This window comes from Alligator sinensis, unplaced genomic scaffold, assembly GCF_000455745.1.
Source record: "Alligator sinensis unplaced genomic scaffold, ASM45574v1 scaffold400_1, whole genome shotgun sequence".
Lineage (NCBI taxonomy): Eukaryota > Metazoa > Chordata > Crocodylia > Alligatoridae > Alligator > Alligator sinensis.
The window spans coordinates 2,253,099-2,277,757 of NW_005841897.1; the positions used below are offsets into that span (position 1 = coordinate 2,253,099).

A 24,659-nucleotide genomic window follows, 5' to 3' on the forward strand; every position below is an offset into this window, starting at 1 on the left:
TCTCATACACCCCTTTGTTTCTCAGCACCTGCCAAATGGTCAAGAAGTTCAGAGGGCAAATCACACCATGGGCTGGACAACAACAAGCAGCAGCAAAGACCTAATATGATGTGAACAAAACTTTGCACACCCAAGACTCTGGCTGCAGCTCACACTGCCAGCAGCAACCAAGATTCTTCATCCCATCTGTACTGCCTGTCATTTTTACTGGGTTGCCCAGTGTAACTTAATATAAACTTGGCTCAGGGGTCTTCTTCACTGGGGGTGAGAGAGGAGAGAAAGGCCAACTTCATTTTCAGGTCTGTTTAGGCACTTAGAGTCCTCACTGCTGTAGTATCCGAGTTAAGGGCTTTTTTTATTTACATGATACCCCTGAGAGAGAAAGCTATTATTCCCCCTTTTCAGACTGGGAATGGAGGATCAAAGATAAGTGACTTATTCAAGGTCATACTAGAAGCCAGTGGCAGGGAATGGGACCCAATCCCAAGTTTTCCCAGTTCCAGCCTGGTGCACTATCATTCTGACTGTGATCCCAGGCTGTAATTCAGGAATGACAATCTGGGGAAAAACAGAGAAAACTCCCTTCCTCTCCCTGCAAGCGGAGCACATATGCTATGAAGTCACAAATGCAATAGCCATGGAGCCATGCCAGGCCCTTTATACAGGCCCACTAAGCTCAAAAATAGCACCAGAAAATGTAGTGACTTCCTCTGGGGGGAAGGGAGGGGGAAGGAAATCAGAGTAGGTGTAAAGAGGTAGAAGGTTACAGAAAGAGGATGATATGCTGGCTGTCTACATAGGAAGACCCAGTTCCTGTCTCCCTCAGTGCTCGGGTGACTAGGGGAGAGAGAAGCAACAACTACTGAGAAAGTCAAGTCCGACTGGGATAGTGCAAAGGTAGAACCTCCTGACGCAGTCTTGCTTTGGTCAGCAACTGGAACACTGGTGCTGTCCAGGCAGGAAGTGACAGCCAGGTGACACCAGCCCCATGCCCTGCTTGGCAAGATTGTGTTGAAACAGCCATATGGGATCAATCAGGATCTAATAAACTTACTAACTCTGTCTTCACATGCTGGGCGAAGCCAATGGGCGCAATCCCATAGGTACATATAACCAGCAGGGTGATGATGATATGCACAAAGGTGATCCAATAGGTGAAGTATGGCCTGGGAGAGGGGAACAGAGACAGGAATTACTTTTCATAGACTGCGAGTGATTTGGGCGCAGCCAATTCTCATGTTAAACCAACAGATCCTACAGCCTGAAGTGGCAGGGATATCGCAGCTCAGATAGAAGGAGCTTAGGACTCAATATGGCATTGGCAGAGTTGTGTGGGTGTAGGGGTCAGCAAAGGATTGAAGTAGAATGGGGTGCTATAGGTGGCTGTGAAGGTCCACTAGCACACCTGCAGGACAGGGGTGAAGTGCCAGAACTGGCCTATCAGGGCACTTTGTGGCTCAGAACGTAGGTTCATTGGCAAAGCTACTGGCAGGGCAGGGTGTCAAGGCAGGCAGAGCAAGGGGCCTGTAGTGAGCATTGCAGTGCACTGCAGAAACGTGGGAGGCAGGAACCACAGCTGGAATGTCAGGGGTGCTGCACGTCTGGATGGAGATGCACTGGCAGAGCTTCCCAGGATGGCAGCTGCGGTGTCCAGCCTAAGCCCAGGCCCTTATAAAACAAGTGCTGGTCTCCCTCAGGCAACCAGCTCTCACCTATGACTGTCAGTGTTCTCCAGCTGAGACTGCACCATGCTGCTGAGGCTGCGGCGATATGTCCTGTTCAGCCACTTGCCGACCACCCCCAGCCCGTAGTATCGCTTTTTGCGGTCGAAGGCGAAGTGTTTCACTTTGGAAGCAATCCGTTTGCCCCTTTTGGCCTCACTAGCAGTTGGCACCCAGACCTTCACACCTTCCTTCCTGCAGCAAGAATAGCCATTCAAAAGGAGCAGGTGATTGAATCCCAGACCTCCTTGGGCCTTATTCCAGCATGAACCCATCCTCCCAGAAGCAAAAGGAGATGCCAAGATAAGAGAAATCTCTTGGCTTAATCTCTACTGGATAACAGACTCTCATCCAATTCTGCTCCACTCCTTACATCATCAACACCATCAGGGATGGTAGTAGCTCCAGAGATGCCTAGGACTGGGACACCAAGGGCACCATGGCATGTCCGAAGGAAAAAGCAGACAAATTTCTGGGACTAGGCCTTGATGTACCTCCAAGTCCAGATATGGCTCAATCCAGAGCCAACACTCACTGAAATGGCTGCTCCACCTCGAGGGATCGGGCTTCTTCTCCCAAATGCTGCATTCGCAAGTAGGTGGCTGAGAGGGGTGGTGACTCAAAGACATCATCTGGCATGGAATACATCTCATCGTGCATCTCCATCTGTGGGCAGCACAGCAGAGACACCCGTGACGGCCTGGCTCATCCTAACAAGCCTTGGTCTTGCCACACATGAGCAAGCTGACTAGACCTCTGGGCTCAGATCTAACTGACTTACAAGGCTCCAGGGTGGCAGAGGCCAATTGAGTCTATGTGAAGATCAGCCCCTGGTTCAGTATCACAGGAACTGCTAGTTTCTTTACTGAGCATTGACAGCATTTTGTAAGTGGGCTGAAGACTAGGCCTGTGCAAGTGGCTAGTATTCGCTTCGGATTCAGCTGATTCGGGGGACAGTGATTCGATTTGGTGATTCAAATCACTGTCCCGATTCGATTCTGTCCACTCAGCCAGGCCTATCCCCCCAGCTTGGCAATGGCTACCCTGACTGCCCCAGCTCCCAGAGAAAAAAAGCCCCACTCACTGGGTGCTACCAAGCAGGGGGCGATCCCTGCTGCCCCCCACTGCCCCACGCTGCGTGGGGGGCTCAGCATGAGCCCTCCTAACTCCCCCCCACTCCAACTCCCCCCCCCCACTGTCCCAGCCCACTCCCTGCGGCTCTGGCCCTTTAAGAAAAACAAACAAAAACAAAACAAAAAAAAAACAGAAACCCCCCAAACTCACCATTTTAGATCCCCACTGCCTCCCGCTGCCCCATGCCACGTCGGGGGCTCTGCACAAGCCCCCAGAAGCCCCGAGGCTGCTGCAGGAGCAATGAGTCCCAGGGCTTTTCTCATTTTTTTCCTTAAAAGGGCCAGAGCCACAGTGGGCAGGGCAGCCATGCCGGGGGGTGCTCATGCAGAGCCCCCCATGCAGTGTGGGGGGAAGCAGTGATTACTCCCTGCCCGGCAGCACCTGGTGAGCACTGGAGCTTTTCTTTAAAGGGCCAGGAGCTGGGACAGGCGGGGCAGCCATGGGGGGGCTGCCCTGCCCACGGTCCCCTCATGGTCATGTCCCCCCATGGTCCCCTCCCCACTCCTGCAGATCCCCTCATCCCCTCCCCTACTTACCAGCTCTGAGTCTGGCTGCAGCTCCCTGCTGCAGCCACCGGGGACTGCCCAAATCATCGAAGCTCTCCAAATCTTTTCCAAAGACTCGGAGAGCTTCGAATCGATTCGGACCTTTAAATTGGTCCCTTGATTCAATTCAGATTCGGAGATTTTGCCAACGAAGCAGGCCGAAACTCCTCTCAATTGAATCACCACCCAAAGCTTCACAAAGCCCTACTGAAGACCAGGTCTTTCCATGCCCCATAACACAGCTGGAATATGCGGTACTAAGGACCATCTGTTAGCAGCCATGTTTGTTACAGTGGCTGAGAACCAAATAAGCTGGAGACCCTCTGCCCCAAAACACTGCAGGCTCAAGTCCCTGGGACCCTACAATCCAAACAGACCACCCTACAGCAGTAGCTTCTAGGTCCTATGGGCAAAGGGAAGCTGGTGGCCACATGAAAAGGTGCTTTCCCTGCCTACATATGAACAAACATAGTAGCTGTTTCCCACACCCAGGCAACAAGCAAGGAAATGCCAAAGAAAGAAAAGCACCCAGCCAGCATTGTAGCAGATTGGGAGTACAGCATTCTCTGCTGGGTCAAGCATCGATGCCTGTGCTGCTGCAAAAGCTCTCTGGGGGAGGGAACCTGTCACATCACAGGTGACCATACCAATCTCAGAGCTAAAATCAAAGGGCATCAGCAAGAGCGAGCCCACAAGGAGGCAAGGGAGAGTGGAGATATGGACTGGACTTAACCAATCTTCCAGCCATTGCAGCTAGAAAACCAAATCTGTGAGTCTGTAAGAGAGCCCCAGGCTCTCTGTTACTTTAAGATAAAGGCAGTCCAGCTAGGGAGCATTACAGGGCAGGCAGGGGGCAACAGGGCCAATGAGGCAATTAGCAGCCAGCCCAGGCAGTCACCTGACCAGAAGTAGGCAGAGCCCTGGGAGTACATAAGCCTGGGGTTTGGGCTGGCAAGCCAGTCTGGCCCTGCTCACTACAAGGTTAGGAGCTCCTGCCCAGGACAGGCTCCCAGGGATGCTGGTCTGATTGCTGCCTGTGGGAACACGGAGGCTCCGGGAGCTACAAGGAGTCAGATTAGGAGGTAAGCAGCACAAGGGTAAAGAAAGCTTGCCCTCTTAAAAAGGTACAGAGGGCTGCTTTCTCTGTTGTTGTTATGTTATAGCCTGGGAACTTGTTTACTTTATCATTTGTACCAGCAGTTTTGGGTTGGGACTATAGGGGTGGCAGGAAGTCCATTAGTGCCCAAGGGGCAGGCTCAAGGCTCTAGCACTTATTTAGCCCATCGCGGATGGAGAGTGAAAGGTGCAGCCAGCCAGGGGCCAGGGGACCGGTGATGGAAGGGACAAGCAGAGCTAGAACCTCAAAGCCAAGTCCAATTCAGTGGGTCCAGGCTAGAAAGCCTAGCAAGATTAAAGGGGCAGACACTAAAGAGGCCGAAGCCCCAAGCCCCACACAGGGAACAACACTGCAGTAACACCTGCAAGGCATGGGGCATGGTAAAGGGGAGAATTTGGAGCCATGCAATTAGCCCTTAAAGCTTGAGGTACCCTTTGGTGACAGTTACATAGTGAGGCCCAGCAAGGGGCCTGAGGGCCAGTGAAGCCCAGTGAGGGGCCTGGGTGCAGACAGAGACCAGCAGGGTCCAGTTGGACTAAGGCTACGCAAAGGCCTGTAGACAGCCTCCCTATTCATTTATTTACATTAAGGCATGGCAGACGAGGCAGGAAGGTGCCCTAGGGGCAGAGTACGGCATGATCCCAGAGCCACAAGGGGGTGTCATGGCTACCCCTGGGACCCCAATATGTTACAGAGTTAAAAAACCCCACAAAAAACCCAACCAAAGGCTACAGACAGGAGTCAGGACAGAGCCAGCCTTCGATCTCTGAGGACTCCCTGATGCCTCCTGACTCATAGGGCTGGATATGTGGATCGTGAGGCAGGCAGGACTTGGCTCAGAGGGGTCAAGCTGGGCCGTCATGGAACCTTGCTTGCCTTACTGAAGAAGGAGGAGTCCAGTGTGTCTGCTGCATCCACTACATCCTCGTCCAGGAAGCTGGGATACATGAAGCTCCGTTTGGTAGTTCTTTGTTTCGGTGCCAAGGGCTCCAATGCAGAACGCCCCTTTCAAGGGAGAACAAAGCAAAGCAACGGTCAATGAAGGAAAAGACGACTCCAGTATTTGCATAGAGGTCAGCCCTGGGGCTGCAACTTATGTACATAGGTTCCCCCAGAGAAGACAGACATCAATGCTTTAACCTTTGATTAAGGTATTTTGGAGCGTTTCACCTACTTCCTGCAGCTCCACCAGCATCAACTGATAGTTATTCCATAACATGCATCATTACCCCAGTGACACCAGCCCCACAAGCACCTTTATTTCCAAATGGTTAAGCTTATACTGTGATGACTGAAGGTGAGCCCAGGCATTTGTCAACACAATACACTTCTGTGTTCTGACTGTGCTAGAACTAGCAATTGTACTAATCAAGACATGTCAAGACACCTCTCAAAGAATGTCAGCCACATAATCCAACCACACTGCAAACCAGTTTTCTATAGCTGGTGGGAGCAGGCTTTCTCCAAGATGAAGATGGCCTGCTGTAGGACCCTGCAGAACCCTCCCCCAAGAAAGGAGCATGGTGTTCAAGGTTGGAAGATCAGCATCAGATGGCATTTTCACTCAGCCACCCAACTTCTCTTATTAAATTCTACTCTGAAAAAGGGAATTGAGGATGCGCTGAAATCCGCACATCAAGACCCCAAACCAACATTTTCCTATTATCATGAGGAAAAGTGAATTTGGAGGCCTGTAAGTAAGTCCTCAAGCAAGACCTGGGAAATCAAGCATTGTAGGGGAAAAAACCCCAAACAAACCACACTCACTGCATTTGAGACCCCTGGGGCAACCCTAGGTGACACCAAGCCCAAGCAGAGATCTTGGTCTTTGTAACACAGACATGCAAGTCCAACACTCTGAGGGGATTTCAGTAGATGGTACCATATTACCAAGCAGAACTCACTTTGATTAGAGCTGCAGCTGCCCTGAAGCTCATGCGAGCAACAGATTGCCTCTTCCTTCGGGGCAAACGCGCATAGCCCGACCGTACGCTGTTGAATGATGCCAAAGACATGACTCCTGGGGTCAAGGGTGGTAGAACAGGGTGAGGCGTCCGAGGACGATCAACTTCATCTGGATGCCGAAACGGACGGCCCCTGGCCAAGGGATCTACAATCTTAAAAATTACACATAGGAGAGATGCTGGAGTCGATGAATGAGCCTAGACTGTTAGCTACATGTGTAGAAGGAAAGGGAAGAAAAGGCAGGTACACATTTTGCAAGTAGATCCTAGTGTAAACGGACCTTCTGTTGGGATTGAACCCAGAACGTTTGATTGACAAGCCAGAGCTGCTACTGCTGATACCACAAGGTCACTCTTAGATGATATTTTGGGCAATACTTAGAAGAAAAAAAACCAACTGTCCCAATGGAAGACACTGGCCACCTGGCTACCCCTTGCTACACTGCAGCCTGGAGGGGATGGCCCAGATTTGGGGTCTGTTTTAACATTCAAATGAGAGTGAGGCCAGGAAAGGCCCCTGAAGGTCCTACCTTGGGCATCTTGGATGGCTTTGGTGACTCAGTGCCTTGGAAGGAGGGCACCTCCTGGCTGGGGAGCTCCAAGTCGCGGTAAGGGGCCTTGAGCTTGCCATACCTCAGGCTGCAGTGCTGCAGGCTCTTGCGTTGCCAGTGTTGTCGCTTTCCTTCCCAGTCGCCACTGACACCAAACCAATCTGCCGTCCCCCTGGAGACCCCAGGTGAGACAGAAGTCATTGCTCAGCTGAGACATAGCCTATGCAGGCTGTGGCATGCAGACTAAGCACATGGGGAGTGAAAAGCCAAACAATGAGGGCCACACACAGTCCCTACAATACTGCCCGTGACTTGGCACTGTGCCTATCTAACATCTCCCTTACATTCCTTCTACTGTTTACAGAATTACAAAGCAACGTAGAGCTGATTGCAACTGTGCTCTAAGGGACTAGGGAGGTAATTGCTCAGGTTTGGCGTAAGCAGTGCTCAGATCCCGCTTTTCATATAAATGACATGAGTGCGGTGATATTAGCTCAGTCGCTTTATCAAGCCCACTCCCCCCCCACCACAGAAGTCAATTCGCAGCCTCTGTCCCAACTCTGCCCTGCCAGGATGGGTTGGCTCCCTAAATGCCATAACCAGCAACGGTGGCAGAGCACCAGGCAGACCTTGCCAGCATGATGCAGAAACAGAAGTACAACCCACTGTGTGAAGTTCTACATAAGTCCTGGTAAGAAACTCTCATCCCCAAGAACTGGCTCTGTGCTGAAAAGGCAGCTGTTCTAACCCTAATTAAGGACCCTTGAATTGTTCCCAAAATAGGAATTGTCCATATGAAAACAAAAATAGAGAACATTAGCTTCTCTGGTATACAGCTTCAGACCCCTGCTGCCTGGTACCTCAGTACTGTGCCTGGAGTCAAAGCAGAGCCCGTCTCATGAGAAGCAAGGAACTATTCCCCCCCCTCAACCCAGTGCACCCAAGCACTAGCTGATGCCCTCAGCGCTGCACACCACTTACCTGCGAATGCTCTGGGACAGGGAGGTCTGTCTGCGGAAGCCAGGTCGCCTCTCCAAGGGACTGTCATCTCTCCTCCCTCTGGGTTCTTGCAGGCTCACACTCTTCTGATACACTGGGACTTTGAGAGGCTGGAAAGCACAGTAAGCTGTTAGGTGAGCCAAACTGGGGAGAAGAACACATCTCTGGACAGCACAAGTCACTTGGCCCCATGCTGCTCAGCCAGCTGGGTAGGAGCTGAGCCTGATTATGGTCTCCATCATAGGTGAAACATTAGGGGGTGCCCAGAGGCGACCTGAAGTCTGAACTTGATTAGCTGCATAAAGCATGACTGCAGGTGCCCTCTTTGCATAGGAGCTGCACCTTCAGCTGCAAAACTGAGCCCTTTCCCCATCCACCTGCCTTTCAGCAGCACAGCACCCATGTGTAATATCCCATGGTGGTTTCTTGGGGCGAATGACTGCTCCCAGCCAAGGGCTGAAGAGATCAAGTGCGTTTGCTGAGGTCAGGAGGGAACCACTGCTAACCATCTCATACTTGCTAGAAGCCCACCCCTGGAAGGCTGTAACTGATGACACATACCACCCCAGGCAGGCAGTTGGAGAGCAGCCTGGAGAACACGACCATTCAGGACTCACGTCTGGGTGTCCTACCATTCCTTAGGGGAGACCCTATCCACCAAGATGACCACAGTAAAGAAAAAATGCTTTCCCACCCCAAGGGCTGCTGATGCTTAGCAGGTTAATCCACCAATTGGAGCCTGGGATTTGATGCCCCCATGCACGCTTACCACTTTCAGGCTGCTGTCGTCTTCTGCCGGCACTGGTGGAATCGTGATGGAGAGGTTGGGGGGCTTCTTGCTCTGCAGGCGGCTGCTGCTGCTGCTGGAGCGGCTGCCCCCGTTCTTATCGCTGGACGACATCTTGAGCGGGAGGAGCTAGGCAGGCTGAAGGAGGAAAGGCGGGGGGAAGGAGGGAAGAGAGAAGGGGAGAACATAAGTTAGTCCATAGATTTTTGGGCCAGCATTGCTGACTGCGCAGGGGTGGGTGTCAATCAGTCTCCTCTCCAGGGAGGAGGCCAGGTAATGGCTGCGATGCCCATTCCATGGATTTATCGCAGTCCCTCCCTCGCCGCCTGCTGCAGAGTAAGCAGATACACGCCAGAGCCCATCGGAGAAAGTATTAACCATTAATGGTTCTTAGTGCTGCAGAGATCCTGGCAAGTCTTTAAGTGCTTCTCCTGCCACCGCAAGATGAATGCGGACCAGTGGGGGCCTCCACTTTGCCCCCATCCTATGAGAGATCAGCATTGTACATTAAAGTCTTCCTTGCAGACTGCCTACATACTATCCAAATATCACAACAGCTTTCATCAGCTCTAAACCAGCCTCATTTAACAAATGAAAGAAGCCAAATCATCTGCCCAAGGCAGGAAGTCAATGGAATCAAAAACCCCCAGCTCCCAGACCCTTCTTCCAAGACTTTCTGCAGCTTGACAGCGCTGTGGGTTTCAGGACACCTGCTACTCCCAGTGATCCAAGTTGTGGTGCTGCCCAGAAAGGCTGTACGTTGCTCACTCCAGGCTTTGAAGATGCTTCCCTCTAGTCCAAGCCACCTGTCTCACTTTGTTCACCATGCACAGCCCAGGAGCTGATGGCCAAACAGATTCCCTGATGCTGTTTCACTGCCCAAGAGCTGTACTTATTCAGCACAGACCTCCCATTAAAAAAAAACCAAAACAAAAATGGAGCCCCTGTTAGCCCAGAGCAATTGAAGCTGAACAAGAAAACTATTTGCAGACCATGACACCTGTTGGCCTAGGGGACGCTCTCCCAAGTGCTGCAGTGGAAGTGTGCAGTTGGCAAGATTTTGGAGAGCAAAGTAGTTATGTTGAAAACAGCCCTACACTAGTGGGGAGAAGGACTAGAGGATCAGAAAAGCCTTTGCCATCCTTGGCTTCAAAAGGTACTTAAAACCCATGGGCCAACAAAGCAAGTCCAAAAGGGAGCATGAGTGGTTTTACCTGGAGCAACCTAGGAGAGAGAGAAAAAGAGAATGAATCGTCCCTTCTGCCCTGATCTCCCCAGAAAACACTGAGGCCAACTTGGCCAGAAGGAAGTGGGTCAGTGCCAAAGACTTTCAGCAAACAGACCAGTCAAGGTCATCCCCCTCCTGTCTCACAGGGGGAGAGCAGGAGAGAAAGCTCTTTCATGCGGCGCACAACGTTCCAGCACAGTCGGCTTTAGCAAGCTCTTCAGCACTTAATCCTGTTAGTGGCACTACTAATCTTCCAGCCCCTTGCTCGTGAAATCAGACCCCCCAGCCCAAGAACAAAAGCAGGAGGAGAGGCAACGTGCTGGAACCAAAGTGGCAGCCTGTTCCTACCTGATGTGGACAAAGGAATTGCAAAAATCCCAGTGACCAGCCCCTGGAGGCAATATACAGAAAGCACTTGAATTTCTGGACTTCCTTTTGAAGTACAGGATTAAGGTAGGCAGACTCTGGGACAGCTAATAACAAACATCTCTGTGCTTTGCCCTCTGGCCATCCAGTGCAGTGCTGTGCTCATTAATATAAAACTGGAATTGCTTCTTTTATATCTTTTTTGGTAGGGCAAGCAGCAAGCCACAGCTCTCAACCCCATGCACCAGTCTACACTCCCATGAAATGATGGCAGGAACACAGGCTTCAAAAGGCAGCGTGACCAAGGGAAGCAAAGAGAGGGGGTCCGATACGGAGGTCCTTCAGCATTTGGATGAACTTCTTGAGCAGCTCTGTAGAATCATGCCACAAACGTGGAAGGGAGATGGAGCACGAGCAACTGACACACATGAAACAAGTTACTGGTACCCACCGTCCCCCGCCCTGTGGAAAGCTGGCACCGTGTGCAATCATTCTGGAGTGACCCAAAAGCATCAGGAGATCCAGGCTGAACTCCCATTTTTGCCAACATCCTGTGCTACCCTGAGTAAAGTCACTGCCCCCAAGTTTCCCCCTCTGCTGCAAAGTTGCTTTAAGGTTAGTACCCGCTTAACACCATCACTTTTCAACCAGTACTAGGACACCAGAAACAGATTTCACCAACGAGCAGGCTTCATGTGCTTCAACCCTCCTATCTTCTTCTCTGGTGGGTCTCTCTCCCTATACCCTGGTGTGGGATGGCAGCCTGTCAGGGAATACAGGAAGCTGCAGCCAAGGAGCCCTGTCCTTCCTGCAGTACAGACCTGTGGAGATGGACCCACTAAAGGGTGGCAGGAGTTTACTAGCAATGCAGAGAAAAGCTGGGCTTTGGTGCACAGATTGGGCCAGGGTGCGAGGAAGAAGCACCCAAAGACAGCAGCTTTGCCTCACTGCTTTCAAGAGTGCGGGGGCTCCTCCACCAAAGCACTCCAGGATCCAGTCCTAAATGTCCGTGGTTTATGAACTACAAGCTTCTCGTTCTCAGCACAGTCCCTAGGACCTTGCCATCTCTCATCCCTCCTGCCACCATGGCTGACTCGTTAGCCACTTTGTGTTCTGTGCAGCCCACACTGCCGTGCCACTGGTCCAACAGCATGAAATGTTTTTCTGCTGACAAGATACAGCGTATTTGTTTCTTAGTACAGCTCCATTTAGCAAAACCTTCCTGGTTACCTGAAGGGATGTCAATCTAAGACCAAGTATGAGCACAGCCATTTCAGCACAGAGGCCAACACACAATTCAAGCTTTGGAAGCTGGTTGGAAGTCCCAATTTTATAAAGAAAATTTTCCTGTATCCAATCATGGCCCTGTGCCAAGGAGAATGAAAATATCAGGAAAGAAAGCCTGTGTGTGGGAAAGAATGTGTGTGGTATTTAATGCAAGCACAAGTAACCCAGCGGTCCAGATGTCTTGGGTCTGATCGTTCCCCACCGACATCCCCACTGGCCTTTTAAATAGCCATACGATGTGACAGATCTGGGGTCTGTTTCGTCTTCTAGGTGTTGAGCCTTTACGAGGGGGAGGGTCCAGCCATTCACTGAAACCATGAGGACTAGGAGCTTCTTGTCTTAAATCTAAAGCAGAGCTTCTCCCAGAACTGCACACCATCAGGAGCTGGGGTTTTAAGGAAACCATCAACTCACAAGAAAGCTGGCTGGGCTGCGCTTGCCCTTAATGCAGGACATGAACACAACGATGGTATCCTCTAGAAGCTAGGCTGGCTACGAGCTGGAAATGCTTTAAGAAAACAGCCCCTTTCAGAAGGCTGAATAAAAGGAAGAGAAGAAACAGGTAAATGCACTAGCGAGGCCCAGGGTTTGTACTTCAGATGTCAGGTCCAGGATCAACAGAAGAAAGTAAGTCTTTCCATGACGAGCAGCTCTGAGCTCGTGGTAATGGGTTTGGCACTTCTCAGTAATAATTCATGGAGACTCTATGTTGAAGAGGAGGAAGGAGGGTTATGAGACCAAGTGGCTTTAATGCAACAGGAGACTGCTTGAAATACATGGGCAAGAAGGGGAAATGGTGCCTCAAGAGACTTGTACAAACACTGGAGAGTTGAGGGGCTATGCCAGGACAGCTGATTCTGGGGATTTCATCTCCTCTCCAACTAACCTACCCAACCAGCCTGAACCAAGGCCTGTAAACACTTGGCTCGAAGGAACTCTGAGCAGGTAGAAAAGGAGCACGGCTGGGGAGAAAAGTGAGGAAGGTCAGCCTGCCTCCAGTACTGCCTGGGGAGGATAAACCATTAGATAGGAAAACATTATACACGACTGCTTTACACCAGGCTTAAAATGCTTTATTCCCTTTGGTATGCACCACTTTGGTTTATGGTAGGCTGCCTGGGTCGCTACCTCTGACTGGTCCCAGGCTCCTGACAAAGCTCAGCTGGGTGTGCTGGGCAAGCAGAGCCAGAGCTCGGGGCCCAGTAAGGGTGGGGAAGAGGCCTTGTGCAATTAGCTAAGAGCACAAATGTGTTACTGAAAGGCAGAAGAAAGCAGGGATTTAGCACACATCTGCTGCTCTGCGTTAAACACCCATGTACACTCTCATCCTCAGCAAGTGAATGCTAACCTGTGAGATGACCCCCAGATGGAAGACCACTAATCTGCTGTGGACTGGCTTTCACTCACCCCAGGGTAGGAGCATGCACATGGACAGTTACTAGAGAGCAGCCAACACACTGCGAAGCCTTGGCTTCCTTCTTCTTTTAGTTACTTATTCACATGCCCATATCCATGGTCCAAGACCTGAGAGGATATGCCCAGAGATACCCTCCCAGCCATGATGGAAGCAGAAGAAAAAAGGGGTACTTCTCTGGGAAATGCATGAATAGCTGAATGCACAGCACTCATGGAAACAAGATGGCTAATGTCATAGAGAGAGACCAGATAACGGAGTTCATGCTCACTAGTTACATCTCTAAAGCATGTAAAGACATTTCTCCAGCCAAAGCACAAGTGGGAGGAAGACCAAAGTGAGCAGCCAACCTGAGTGTGCCTGGGAGGTCAGTCACCTGGGTTTAATCTTCATTAGAAGTGGAAACCTCAGCCCATACAGCAATAACCAAGGGCAGCCCTGCCTTTTCTAGTCTGCATTCTGCATTAACGAGGAAACTTGCCATATTATTAGTGTCATCACCTGTCTGTGATGGGTATAAACACCCACTAAGTGTCTCTGAAGCCTGGCAAATTCATCTCATTTGTGCTCCAGTCTCGGGTGGGATCTTCCATTCAGAAAGGGAACTGCACTGTAAAATGTAATCCCCTCTGCTCCAATGAAAGTAGGAGTGATGATGCCAGGGAAGTTAGAAATAACCCAGTGAGACAAAGCCCCGAGGCTTTGTGCTTCCAGCCCACAGGCCTCCCAAATTTGCTGCAATCCCCGTAGTCCTGTAGCTCAGATCATGCAATCCTGAAAGCTTTCCAGGTATCCCATGCCCAGTGGGAAAGAGGCTTAAAAGGGGATGCTAATGCTTCAAAGTGAATTACTTTTAAGAAGCTGAAGCATCTAAATTTCATGTACTGAACTGCAGTGGGTTGTCTGGCGGAGCAGTGCTGCAGAGCCTCATGTTTTAGCAGGAACAAATAATTCCATGTGAATGTAACAGCTAGATCCTCTTAGGAAATGACGCAGGCTCTGGAAGAGACAAGTCCCCATTACCAGGAGCCACATTTGAGAGCCATGTGCTCACTGGAGCTCTGGGCTCCAAGAAAAAGTTATAGCCTGCCCAGCTGGTATCATCTACTTCCGTCTACAGAGGTGTGCAGCCTCAGTGTAGTTGCTGTCTTGCCTTCCTCTGCATCCAGGCATGGAAGTGTCCATGGCAGGACTGCTCTGAAGAGGCTGGCATGGTCCCTGGAATGTCTTTTACCACCGCAACTCTGTGGTCACCTGGTGCGATGCAAGGGACCATGCCTGCTAGAAGCCAGGTCCCTTCCGCAACACTGCGCTCATTAAGACAAACACCCCCACTGCTCCTCTGAGATCTGGAGGAGGCTGGTTTGAAGTCAAACCTAGCAGGGGAAAAGCGGACTGGCTGGAGAACAAGAATAGGAAGCAGCTGCAGATCCCTTGTATGTCTGCCAGTCACATGCCCAATCTGCACCAGTTTCTTCTCCGGACAGGCACGCTCTCCTGAGGCACCGATGTGCCCACAACATCTATTCCTCTGACCTCTATCACAAGCCCCGAACGCCAAGCTGAAGAGCAGCTTTACCCTCTGTTTGCAGCACTGACACACACTACAGCTTCTCGATCCAGCTCTGGAGCATCTCAATGGCAAGACTAGGGCCCTTGCTGAGGCCCACAGCTTCATGAGAGCTACAGATCTTAGACAAATGGCTGAGTTACTGTCACACTGGCCTGAGCCCGACACAGGCCTTCTTCTCACCCCTGCAGCAGGATCAAATTGGATTTCCATCCCCGCAACTAGGCTACAGCAATGTTTAAGGCACCCAGCCCTGCAGCATTTGGGCACCAAATACAAAAACCAGGTCCCTGCACATAAATGACTGGTCATACGCATGTGTCCGACCAAACTCTCTGGGCTTAGCTATGCAGTCTCTCTCAACTGAGGTAACCTGTTGCTGTTAACCTTGAGTGGGTTAACATATTTATAAGGGGAGTTTGGGAACTCCCTTATGCTTGTTCCCTAGAAGAAAGTTTGTAGGTTATTTTGAGTCCCAGGGGGTTAGGGTTGTGTCCACATAATGCGAGCTTGCCAGGTTCCTCAAGATCAATTCAGAGGTGCAAAGTCAGCCCAGTACAGCTATCCCTTTGAAACCAGGCCAGGAGCCCTGCCCATGAATAAGCCGGTTCCTGGCCATGCTATCCCAAGAGGGTTGATATCCCAAGCGGGATCTTTACGGCCTACTGAGCTTCCCCCTGCAAACCTTTCTAGGAGAAAGCAGAGGGGCAACTCAACAACAGGCTGGAACATCCCAGTCTGAGTGAAATGCAAAGCCAGCTCAAAAAGCAGGATCCAGTGACTATCTGTTACTTCCCCTTGAAAAGCACTTGGAAAGCACTTGGTGAGGCAGAAATGAAAACTAAGCAAGTTTCACTGCACCCTTGTGAAGCGGACATTATCTTTAGATGTGGAAAGAGGCCCAGAAGCCACAGTACGTCCTGGCACTTCTATTCCCAAGTTTCCCCAACTCCTTAATTCCAAGCCCGGTGTTCGATGTAGAGGACAATCTGTCAGAGACCTAGACCTGCTACAAAACACAGCATGATTCTGAACTGTGCCGCTATAATTAAGTTCCTACTAACCACCGCTGCACATCTCAAGGCTGCTTAGTGACGAAAATAAGATTGACCAGCAAGGGGCAGCAGCATCCAGGTTCTTCTACTCGCTGCATAAGACTGAGCTCTTACCAGATGCATTTGTTAATAGCTGGTCTCGTTTCAGGGTGGAAAGAAGCCTGTACACAAACAGCACTAAATCAAGCTGTCTAGAATCATTAATACAAATCGGACTCCTCTCTATTGCTGCAGGCCTCTAGGAACCTGTGGTTTTCAGCAGCAGGGAGGAGAGGGAATCCAAGCTGTGATGCTCAGTTGTCTGGGAGAAAGCTTGAGATGATCAGCTGAAGAGGACAATAGAAATGGGGGTAGGGTAGCGATGGGTAGGGCCCTGGCCTGGGAGACCTGGTTCAAATCCCCACTGTGCCATGGATTGTGTGTGAGCATGTTATATGGGTTCTGAACCTTAGCTCCATATCCACAAAAAAGGCAACATTCTTCTAGCTTGCAACTAGAGAGGAAAAACAAGCAGGCTGGGCTGTCAGGCTACCTACGTTCAACCCTATGAAGAGTTCAGAGGCTACAGAAATGTAGATCATATTTTGTACCATGTAGGTATGACAGGCCTCCACAGGTTGCAGCTGACAAACTTGCATAGGGTACCCAGTACAGGCTGCTGCTCTAAGACTTTAACTAGCAATTGCAATTCAATCATTATATAGCTATAAACACTTTATGGGATCAGAAATGAAAGGTGTCCTTCCAGGCTTGCCTCTGAGCAGGTTCTTTGCATCTCACTGCAGAGGGCCATAACAAGGACATGGCTGGTCTACTGCTGCCCCGGATACTTGGAACAGGTCACCCATTCTTGCTTCAGATTGTAGCTTTATGACCAAGTTGGTGAATCACAGCACACCAGGCCAAAGCCATTACTGGGAACAATGGAAGCTGCTGGAGACTGAGCTTTGTTGAAATTCTAGTCTGAAGAATATAGCAGCTCCCTTCCCAAGGCAGGAGGCCAGAGATGTCAAGGGAGGACAGCTCCACCTCCAGCTTTAATAGACAAGCTCAAGAGCCCTACTGTTTAATTCATGAGAGCCCTTGTCTGAAAGTCTTTCCTTTCCCTCTCAGTGGCTTACCTCATCCATAGCACTTTGCACAGTCTCTGCTTTTTTATACTACAATGGGAAATGTTGAAATGACCGATTCGATCCAATCAGTGAATGTTAAATTGTGTCCGTCCCCCCAATGATGGATGGGCAAAGTTTCCAATCTAAAATTAAACCATCATTTAATCATTTGGAGTCTGATGGGGACAGCTCTTGCAAAGCGGTTAGCTGGGGATCTGGAAGGGAAAGCATGATGCATCCACAGACATAAATGCAGATTCATCTGAGATTTTGCTCAAGGCACCATCTGGATTTCAGCTGATCAGGTGAGCAGGGTAGATAGGAAATAACACACTGAGTCAGAACTGTAGGCAAATGAAGCTCTTTGCAACTGGAAGAACCTGCTCCCTTTTTCTCTCTCAAAAAAAGGGTGAATGAACCTGACCTGGCAGAACCAGAAGGAAATCCCTGGATGTTTCTGCTTAATTCATTCCAACATCACCCTTAAGTCCCAGGGCAGGCTGAGGCCACTGCTTTCTGCTACAGCATGAGATCCAGCTGTCCAAGGCTCTGACTGGCAGTTAACATGCTGAGGGCTTTGAAGAGCACTGGAAGAAGTTTTCCATTGGACATCAGTTCCCAGAGGCAGAGAGAAGATCTGCTGGAGACATGTAGCTACGTCCTCCAAGGGGGTGCACCACAAAGTGGGGGACAGGAAGGGAACCCTGGTCCTCTCCTCTGGGTGCTGCTGTAGGAAAGGGATGTTCTTGCCCCACAAGGGTACGATTCTGCATCGTCTTGCAGAGGATAGTGGGAAGACACTTCTGCACACTCTCTCTCATGTGAGCACTTGGAAAGTGAGAACGTCTTTCTTCCCAAAAAGCTTTGTTAACAAGTTACTAGTCCTTTCCATGGGCTCCTTCTCAACAAGATTCGTGGCTTTACTGTTTGGAGACAGGGCAAGAACTAGACCCAGTCCTGGTGCCAGAGGAGTTTTGTCTGTTGGGTTAAGCCACAACGGTGCTGTTCCCCTTTCAGTGGAAGCACCGTGGCTGCCCCTTCAGTGCTGCAACGAGAAGGGACCCCAGGAGATTGCACAGAGCACTGGAGCATGGCACTTCTCACACAGGGAGTTTCCATGATGTACCCAAGCCAGCAGCTGCCCCTGCCCACCCTCCTCCCCCTGCCCAGCCACACATGTTCGGTGCACACTCCCCTGCCCTATGGCTTGCCTCATAGAAAGCAAATGATCCTTCGTGGGGTGTCTCAACGTCAATACTTCTACTCTTTCTCCCGTCTCTTTGCTCGTCCTTCATCCAAGGGAGCTCTGCAGTATGGCTTGACTTCCTCTTCTTCTCTCTGGGTGCACTGGGAAGAACAAAGTAACCAGGTTAGAAGAAATGGACTTCAAACGGAAAGATAAACTTTCATTTTAACTCCTGTCTGCCCAACCTGTCTTCTTCAGCTTCTTTGAGGTAGAGCTCTTCCCTCACCAGACATCTATAGAGTCTAGCACAGAGCATCTGGTCTCTGTCGGGGCATCCAGGTATAAGGCAAAGTGGTGAGGGAGAGGAGTTCACACACTTGGAAGAGTGACTATCAGGGCTCCTGTTCAGTTGTACCTCATCTGCTCCCCTAACACAGTGCAGGGCTCCCACCTCAGCATTTCACAGGACCACGGACCTGTGGTAACACAAGGAGGGGCAGTGCCTTCATCATCCCCACTGTTACCAGCCATCCCCTTTCCCAGGCCTCTGGGGTGCTCTGTACAGCCCCTATTGGAGCTGCCTCTGCCGTGTCTTTGGCATCTGCTGGATTTGCACGTCGTGTTGATGCTGTGATGCGTTCTCATACCATCGCCATCCTGCAAGGCTGAGCACCTACAGCACGTGCCAGTGAAAGTTACTGCCCCACCGCAGACTTCAGCCCTGTTCCAGCAGCTCTGGGGCTTAGTGGCAACAGCATCAAGGGCCTGGAGGATCAGGATTCTTATCTAGGAATTCACATGCCAGCCTTCCTTATGCCACGTGCAGCTCTGCTGTAGCTACATCTCATTGGGGAGCAATGGTGCTGTCTACCCAAGCCTTGAAAACTGCAATTAGTCTACCAAGCACCCATACATGGAGGACTGGGGCAGTGCAAGACACGACTATGTTCTGTAGGAGAGTAGCAAAGACCAGAGCCAGCTCCTCTTGCTGCAATGCTGAGCTACCACTGCAAAAAAGTGGGGCCACAGGAGCAGAGATGTTCCTTTGATTAGCAACACCGTCCCTATGGCACATGTGAGCAGCTTTGATTTTATACAGCAAAGCAGGAAGCGGCATAGCTGCGACTCCCACACACTGTTTATTACAATATTTTCTAGACGCAATTTCTCCAGTCCCATCAACACCAAGTCAAGTCATATTGGGGCAATCAGGACAGAATCTGAAAATATTCCCCCTCCCACAGGCTGCAACTTAAACTTGCACGCAGCATCCGTCACAGCACATGAAAGACGGAGCTCCAGCCCTGTAGCCCTTTGCGTACTGGTTCTTGCTTTACCCTATTGCAAACCTTTGCTCCCTTCAGATTACTCATTCCTAAACACTCCCGTTAACACAGCCAAGCTCAGCTGATCTTGCTTTGCCAGCGACAAACTCCTCACCAAGGGGCATTCACACCAGGACTGTGTCAATGCCAAGCGGGTGCGGAGCAGAGCAGGGAAAGCATAGCCAGGAACCGGCTTATTCATTTAATTACAACTTGCCTGGGAGGATTCCAGCACAGCACGGCAGAACTGAAGCTTGGGTGGAAAGTAACCCTCTGATAAGTTGGAGAGAGACTGCTTTCCCCAGGGGGGCAGACAGCAAACAAGTCAGAGATGCCAGCTGCAGCTGGTCCTCATCCCCAGCCTGGGAGCGAGTAAACAGAGTCACTCCAAGAGCAGCAAGCGCAGGACTAGAACAATGCACAAGGCAGCAGAGGGTAGCAAAATCAGGAGCAACAGTGAAGTGAAGTCATATGTGGGTGAAGACCACACCTGTTAAAATCCCCCTCCTGCAGACAGCTCTGCACATGAAAAGCACCTTCCCTCCAAGGAGCTGAGTGCTTTAGAAATGCTAAGGTATGGAAATGGGAACCTGATAAGTGTTCCTTCTACATCTCCAGATGCTAATGATAGGCATCCATCACCTGGCAGGAGTTCTCACATCAAAGTTACAAGCAAGAGAGCAGGTCCCAAGAGACTGTGGTTCAAAAGCAGCGCAGGAGATGGTGCTTTGTCGGCCTTGACATTAAGCCAAGTTTGCTCTGGGCTCATTTCATTCTGGGTAGCAGGAGAATGAAAAAAAAAAGCCCTTCCACAGCCCCCCAGGATTAGGCAGCTGCCAGTCAGCCCATTATCCTGCTTCCCTGGTCATGCCATGGCAGCAGAAGTTAAGTCCCTGATTACTCAGTTTGGACCCCAGGTACCTGGTTCAGTGCCCGAAGATGCTTAGCTGCGAGGCTGCATTAGCAGAGCACGTATCTAATCTCATTGTCAGACAGCTCCAGTCTACGCCGAGAAGGAAGTGCAGGGGCTTTTCCTACTCGGGGCTTTTAGGCATCAGCTCCAGAAACAAGCAGAAAGAGCCACCCAATGCAGTCACAGGAAGCAGCTTGTTGGGAAAGGCTTGCAGAGTGCAGGAAGGGCAGGGCCCCTGCGGTACCATCGGCGCCCGTCTACTCCCAGTGGAAAGAATTCCAGACTGTGCCAGGACTGAAGCCGTAAGGGGCTCCTGCATTTCCCATCACACAGCATCATGGGCAAAGTATGTGCCAGGGGTTACAGAACTGCTCCAACGCATCTGTTCCCATAGCTTATTTGGATCCATCTCAGCAGAAAGGCAGAGATATTGCAAGGGGTAACCCTAGACATAGTGATGGGGTCTACTATAATTTAGAGACTATTCCCCTCCCCCAGTATAGCTCACCACACATCGTTAGTCACCGCACTGCTGAATGACATTTATTCACCAACTGCAGACACTGAGATTTCTCCTCTTTGCTGGCATGCAGGCAGAAGAGGACATAGCACATACTTGGCTTACGAAGTGTTGAGAACTTATTTTTAAGCCCCCGTGCCCTGCATGCTTACACTAAGTAGTTTAAATGCTTTGTGCTTTCTCCCCAGCCCTGTGCCAGCCAGCACCCATGTCCGTTGTGGTCAGGGTGCAGAAGGGTGGATATATTTGTTTGTAGCCTGTTTCTATAGCACTGCACCTTTACTCTATCATGAATCCTCTAGCGTCTTTTAAAATACCGGTGCCCGACATACTTTTAGCGCTCCTGTCCCTTCTGCCATCTCCTACCCACCGATGCAGAGTTATTCCTAAAAAAAGATGCAAATACTCAGCTCCCAAGTGTCGTTTGTCTCTACCTCTAAGGGAGTGGAAGGACCCAGTGATTTGGGCTGAGCTTTAGTCTTCCACACAATATAACGTAAGCCAATTTGGTCCAGCCAAGATCGGTCTGCACTGCCTAGTGCATATGGCTATTGCCGTGGTTCTCGGATAAGCTGCCCCCCCACAACCTCTTTCCAATCTTTCAAGTGCAGTCGTTACGGTCACAAACCCCCATCTGTGCTCCTTGGGAATCCTGCTGCTCTCACTGGGTCCCTGGGTTATGCCTACCTGGTTGTCAGCTGTTACCTTCCACACCCAACAGCCTCATCACCCATGAGCGTTTCCCTTCAGGAGCCTGCAAACCGTTGTAGGCTGCAGCCCCAAAGCAGCAGCTCCCTCAGAACAAAGCAGGAGGAAGCAGAGTCCAAATAAACCAACTGAAAAAGGCAGATTCATGTGTATGCACTGTCCTACCTAGGCTTGGCATCACTCTTCATCCCCAGGTAGGCATGACTTATGCTTGGCTGTTCCTTCCCCTTCTCCAACCATGCTCTCTTAGGCACCACCTTGCTCTGGATGGCTCAGCCTCAGTTTGTGCATTAGCCTGCAGCACCCAATGATCCTTTCTTCTCTTTTCAGCAGGTTTAATGTCTTAGGATTTGGCATCTCCCTTTGGTCGCAAGGTTGGCCTCAGGAGAGGTGAACCATTCTAGCCTAGGTGAAGTCAGGTAGGGGCATCCCCCAGTTAACACCTTCTCTGTTGTTTCCTCAAGGATTCTTCCCCATCTCATTTTTGTCTTTCCCCTCTCACTCCCTCCCACAACCCCTTTTGACCCTAAACAAGTAACTGGGACAGAGACAGATTAAGGCATCCACCAACTGGTTCCCCATTTCTCCATACCCATGTTGCTTATTCTGGTTCAAGCAACAAAGCAAGAGACAGGCAGCACCTTTTCACTGGTATAATGCAATCCACACTAGGGTTTGTCCCAGCAAAGCAGTCACCCACACCCCCTGGAAGGACAACAATACCAGTAAAACTGAATTGCAGATAAGTGCTTAGATTGGCCTTTCTCCTCATTCTCATTGGAGGCAGATTACTTGTTGGCCCAGAGGGGACATGGCGAGTGTGGATGCTGACCTACACCTCCAGCCCTGCAGGTTTCAGTCACATCTGCAACTAGAATGGGGCGAGCTGTGCTTAGAGTCACTTGGAGACCGAATATAGCAGGGAGGTGCTTATAGCTGGATACTGAATCAACAGCACCTCCTTCCACCAACACCATGGTTTAGCTGATTATATGGCACATAAGCAGGTATTATTTTCTCCCCTCCAAACACATTTTTCTTGACCAAATTCAAGAACTCAGACAGTTGCTGCACCAGCTTCACACGCCCAGCACCCAGAGAAAAACTTGGGGGGAAGGGGGGTGTGGAAATGGACAGCCTACAGCAGATGTGCCGTGGATGTGCCACAAGTGGCTTGAGCAGCCTGCGTGTGTGGCACAGGACAGATCGGGGAGGGAACAGGCAGCACAGCAGCAGATCAGGCAGGAAGCAGAAAACAGAGCGGTGCCTGGCACACGCATGGCCCTTGTACAGAGCAGCTCCTACGACATTCATGGCCCTTCAGGCAGGGAGCAGGTGAGTAGGGGAAGGGGTTCGGAGAAGCACTCGGGAAGGGTATGGGGCTTCATCCATGGCATGCCTGCCAAAACGGTTGGCTGTAGCTGTGTTGGTTTAAGGACACAGGCAGATAAGCTTCTTTGGGCAAATGTGATCTCTTTTATTAGACCAACTAAATAGTTGGAAAAATTGTTCTTTGCAAGCTTTTGGGTACAAACGCCCTTCTAGAGAGGGTATCACCATGAACTCCTCTGTTCCTCTCCCTCCGCTTCCCCCTTTGGGGCAGCTGCAGGGGTACACCTGCACACATCCCCCCTCTCTACCCATTCCAGCTGAAGAAGGGTATTTCTACCGGAAAGCTTGCAAAGAACAATTTTTCCAACTATTTAGTTGGTCTAATAAAAGTTATCACATTTACCCAAAGAACCTTATCTGCCTATGCCAAAAAGGTTGACTCCCACAGCTTTAAGGAGATCCGCGCTGATGAGAATGAGCTTTGTAGACTTGCTCAAAGAGATTAGCTACAGCAGTCAGCAGCCAAGATTCCTCCCTCGGGCCTCTGCTCCGACAGGGTTATCGTTGGGAGGTGGAAACAACAGCTCGGCTGCCAGGTCGGTTCAACTCTTTGGCCTCTCCCCAGAAGCTGCCAGTCACATTAGCACTTAGATGCCAGCGCCTGCCCACAAGAATCTGGCTTGAGCCCAGCCCAGTTCCTCTTAGCAACCCCAGGCCATGCGGGCATATGTTTTTCTGGGCATGAGGGGCTGGTTTTGGACCAGCAACCTAGAGGCAAATGGTTCTTAGGGAAGTTTCCCTATTCCCCAATGCAGCTGGTCCAGCCCCATCCCCCAGCTTCCCTAGCTACACACCCAGTGCAGACAGCGAGCACAACCTTAGAGGTATAGGGGAAAAAGTCAAACTTGAGTGTGGGCTTAGGGGGCTTGAGAACAGGCATGAGAGCAGGATGCACAGCATAGGTCCTGTAAGTTCATAGCCATATGGGACCGGAAGTGAGCTCAGCACAGCTGGAGGAATACAAGGGGAAGAGCATGTGCAAACCCGGGCATGGGAAGTGAATGTTTACCTACATATCTCCTTCCTGGGAGGGCCAGAGAAGCCCCAGTACAAGGGCCATGAGTGTGCCAGGAGCAAACTACTCATGCAACACCTGCTTGAGGGTTTAGCTCAGCCTGATGGGCCAGAAGAGGGGGCGGTGAGAGAGCAAAGGAAAGCGCTGAGAACCTGCTCTGGGGGAAACCTCTCCGTTGTGCAACTGCTGCTTCCTTTTTGCCGCAGGCAAGAGTTCTGACCGAGCTCCCTTGCACGGAGCGAGTGACACACGGAGAACCTGCACCTTCAGAAATCCCTAGCGTGCATTGCACAAGCATCTGCTTCTAGCTGTAGGTGCTCTCTACTCATTTACAGTGCAGGTGAGAGGACAATGCCACTAAAATCAAGTATATGACCCCCATTAGGGAAGGAGGGATCATATCAGTGAAGCTCAAAACACACCGGGAGGGAGAAGAAAGGTAGATCTACCATCCGCTTCTAGCAGCATGTTCCCCCTGGTACACATCACAATACTATCACTTCTGCCATGTACAACTGATACTCATTTCTCCCCTAATGTGATCCCTGGCCTCCAAGTTAGACCATGCTGCTCACCCACCAGCCAACCAAACACCCCAGGAAGCTTAGGTTACTCCAGAAGTCCTGAAGGTGCAATACACACAAGCCCAGGTCAGTGCAATCCCACAAGGTACAGCTGGTATGGATGCAGTCAGCCCAGCAAAGGTGGTAGCAAAAAGATTTAGCAGGACCTCCCAACACACACCTGCTG

At 50.7% G+C, this 24,659-nt stretch overlaps 1 protein-coding gene across 3 annotated transcripts in view; it reads right to left on the reverse strand.

The window, feature by feature from the left end:
• RHBDF2 (rhomboid 5 homolog 2) overlaps positions 1–24,659 on the reverse strand; it is a 64,547-nt gene that overhangs the window by 11,565 nt on the left and 28,323 nt on the right. For 2 of the 3 annotated variants that reach the window (XM_006018310.2, XM_006018308.2), the window contains exons 2-11: positions 18,062–18,197; positions 8,801–8,956; positions 8,014–8,141; positions 7,012–7,204; positions 6,422–6,634; positions 5,394–5,522; positions 2,257–2,387; positions 1,713–1,916; positions 1,055–1,166; positions 1–28 (exon numbers count right to left, since the gene is read on the reverse strand). The exon at positions 1–28 is cut by the window's left edge and continues 62 nt beyond it. In XM_006018310.2, coding sequence (XP_006018372.1) covers positions 1–28; positions 1,055–1,166; positions 1,713–1,916; positions 2,257–2,387; positions 5,394–5,522; positions 6,422–6,634; positions 7,012–7,204; positions 8,014–8,141; positions 8,801–8,932 — 1,270 coding nt within the window. In that variant the 5' untranslated portion in view covers positions 8,933–8,956; positions 18,062–18,197. Of the gene's footprint in view, positions 29–1,054; positions 1,167–1,712; positions 1,917–2,256; positions 2,388–5,393; positions 5,523–6,421; positions 6,635–7,011; positions 7,205–8,013; positions 8,142–8,800; positions 8,957–18,061; positions 18,198–20,282; positions 20,492–24,659 lie in introns of those variants that run through there. The other variant, XM_006018309.2, reaches the window with a different exon arrangement.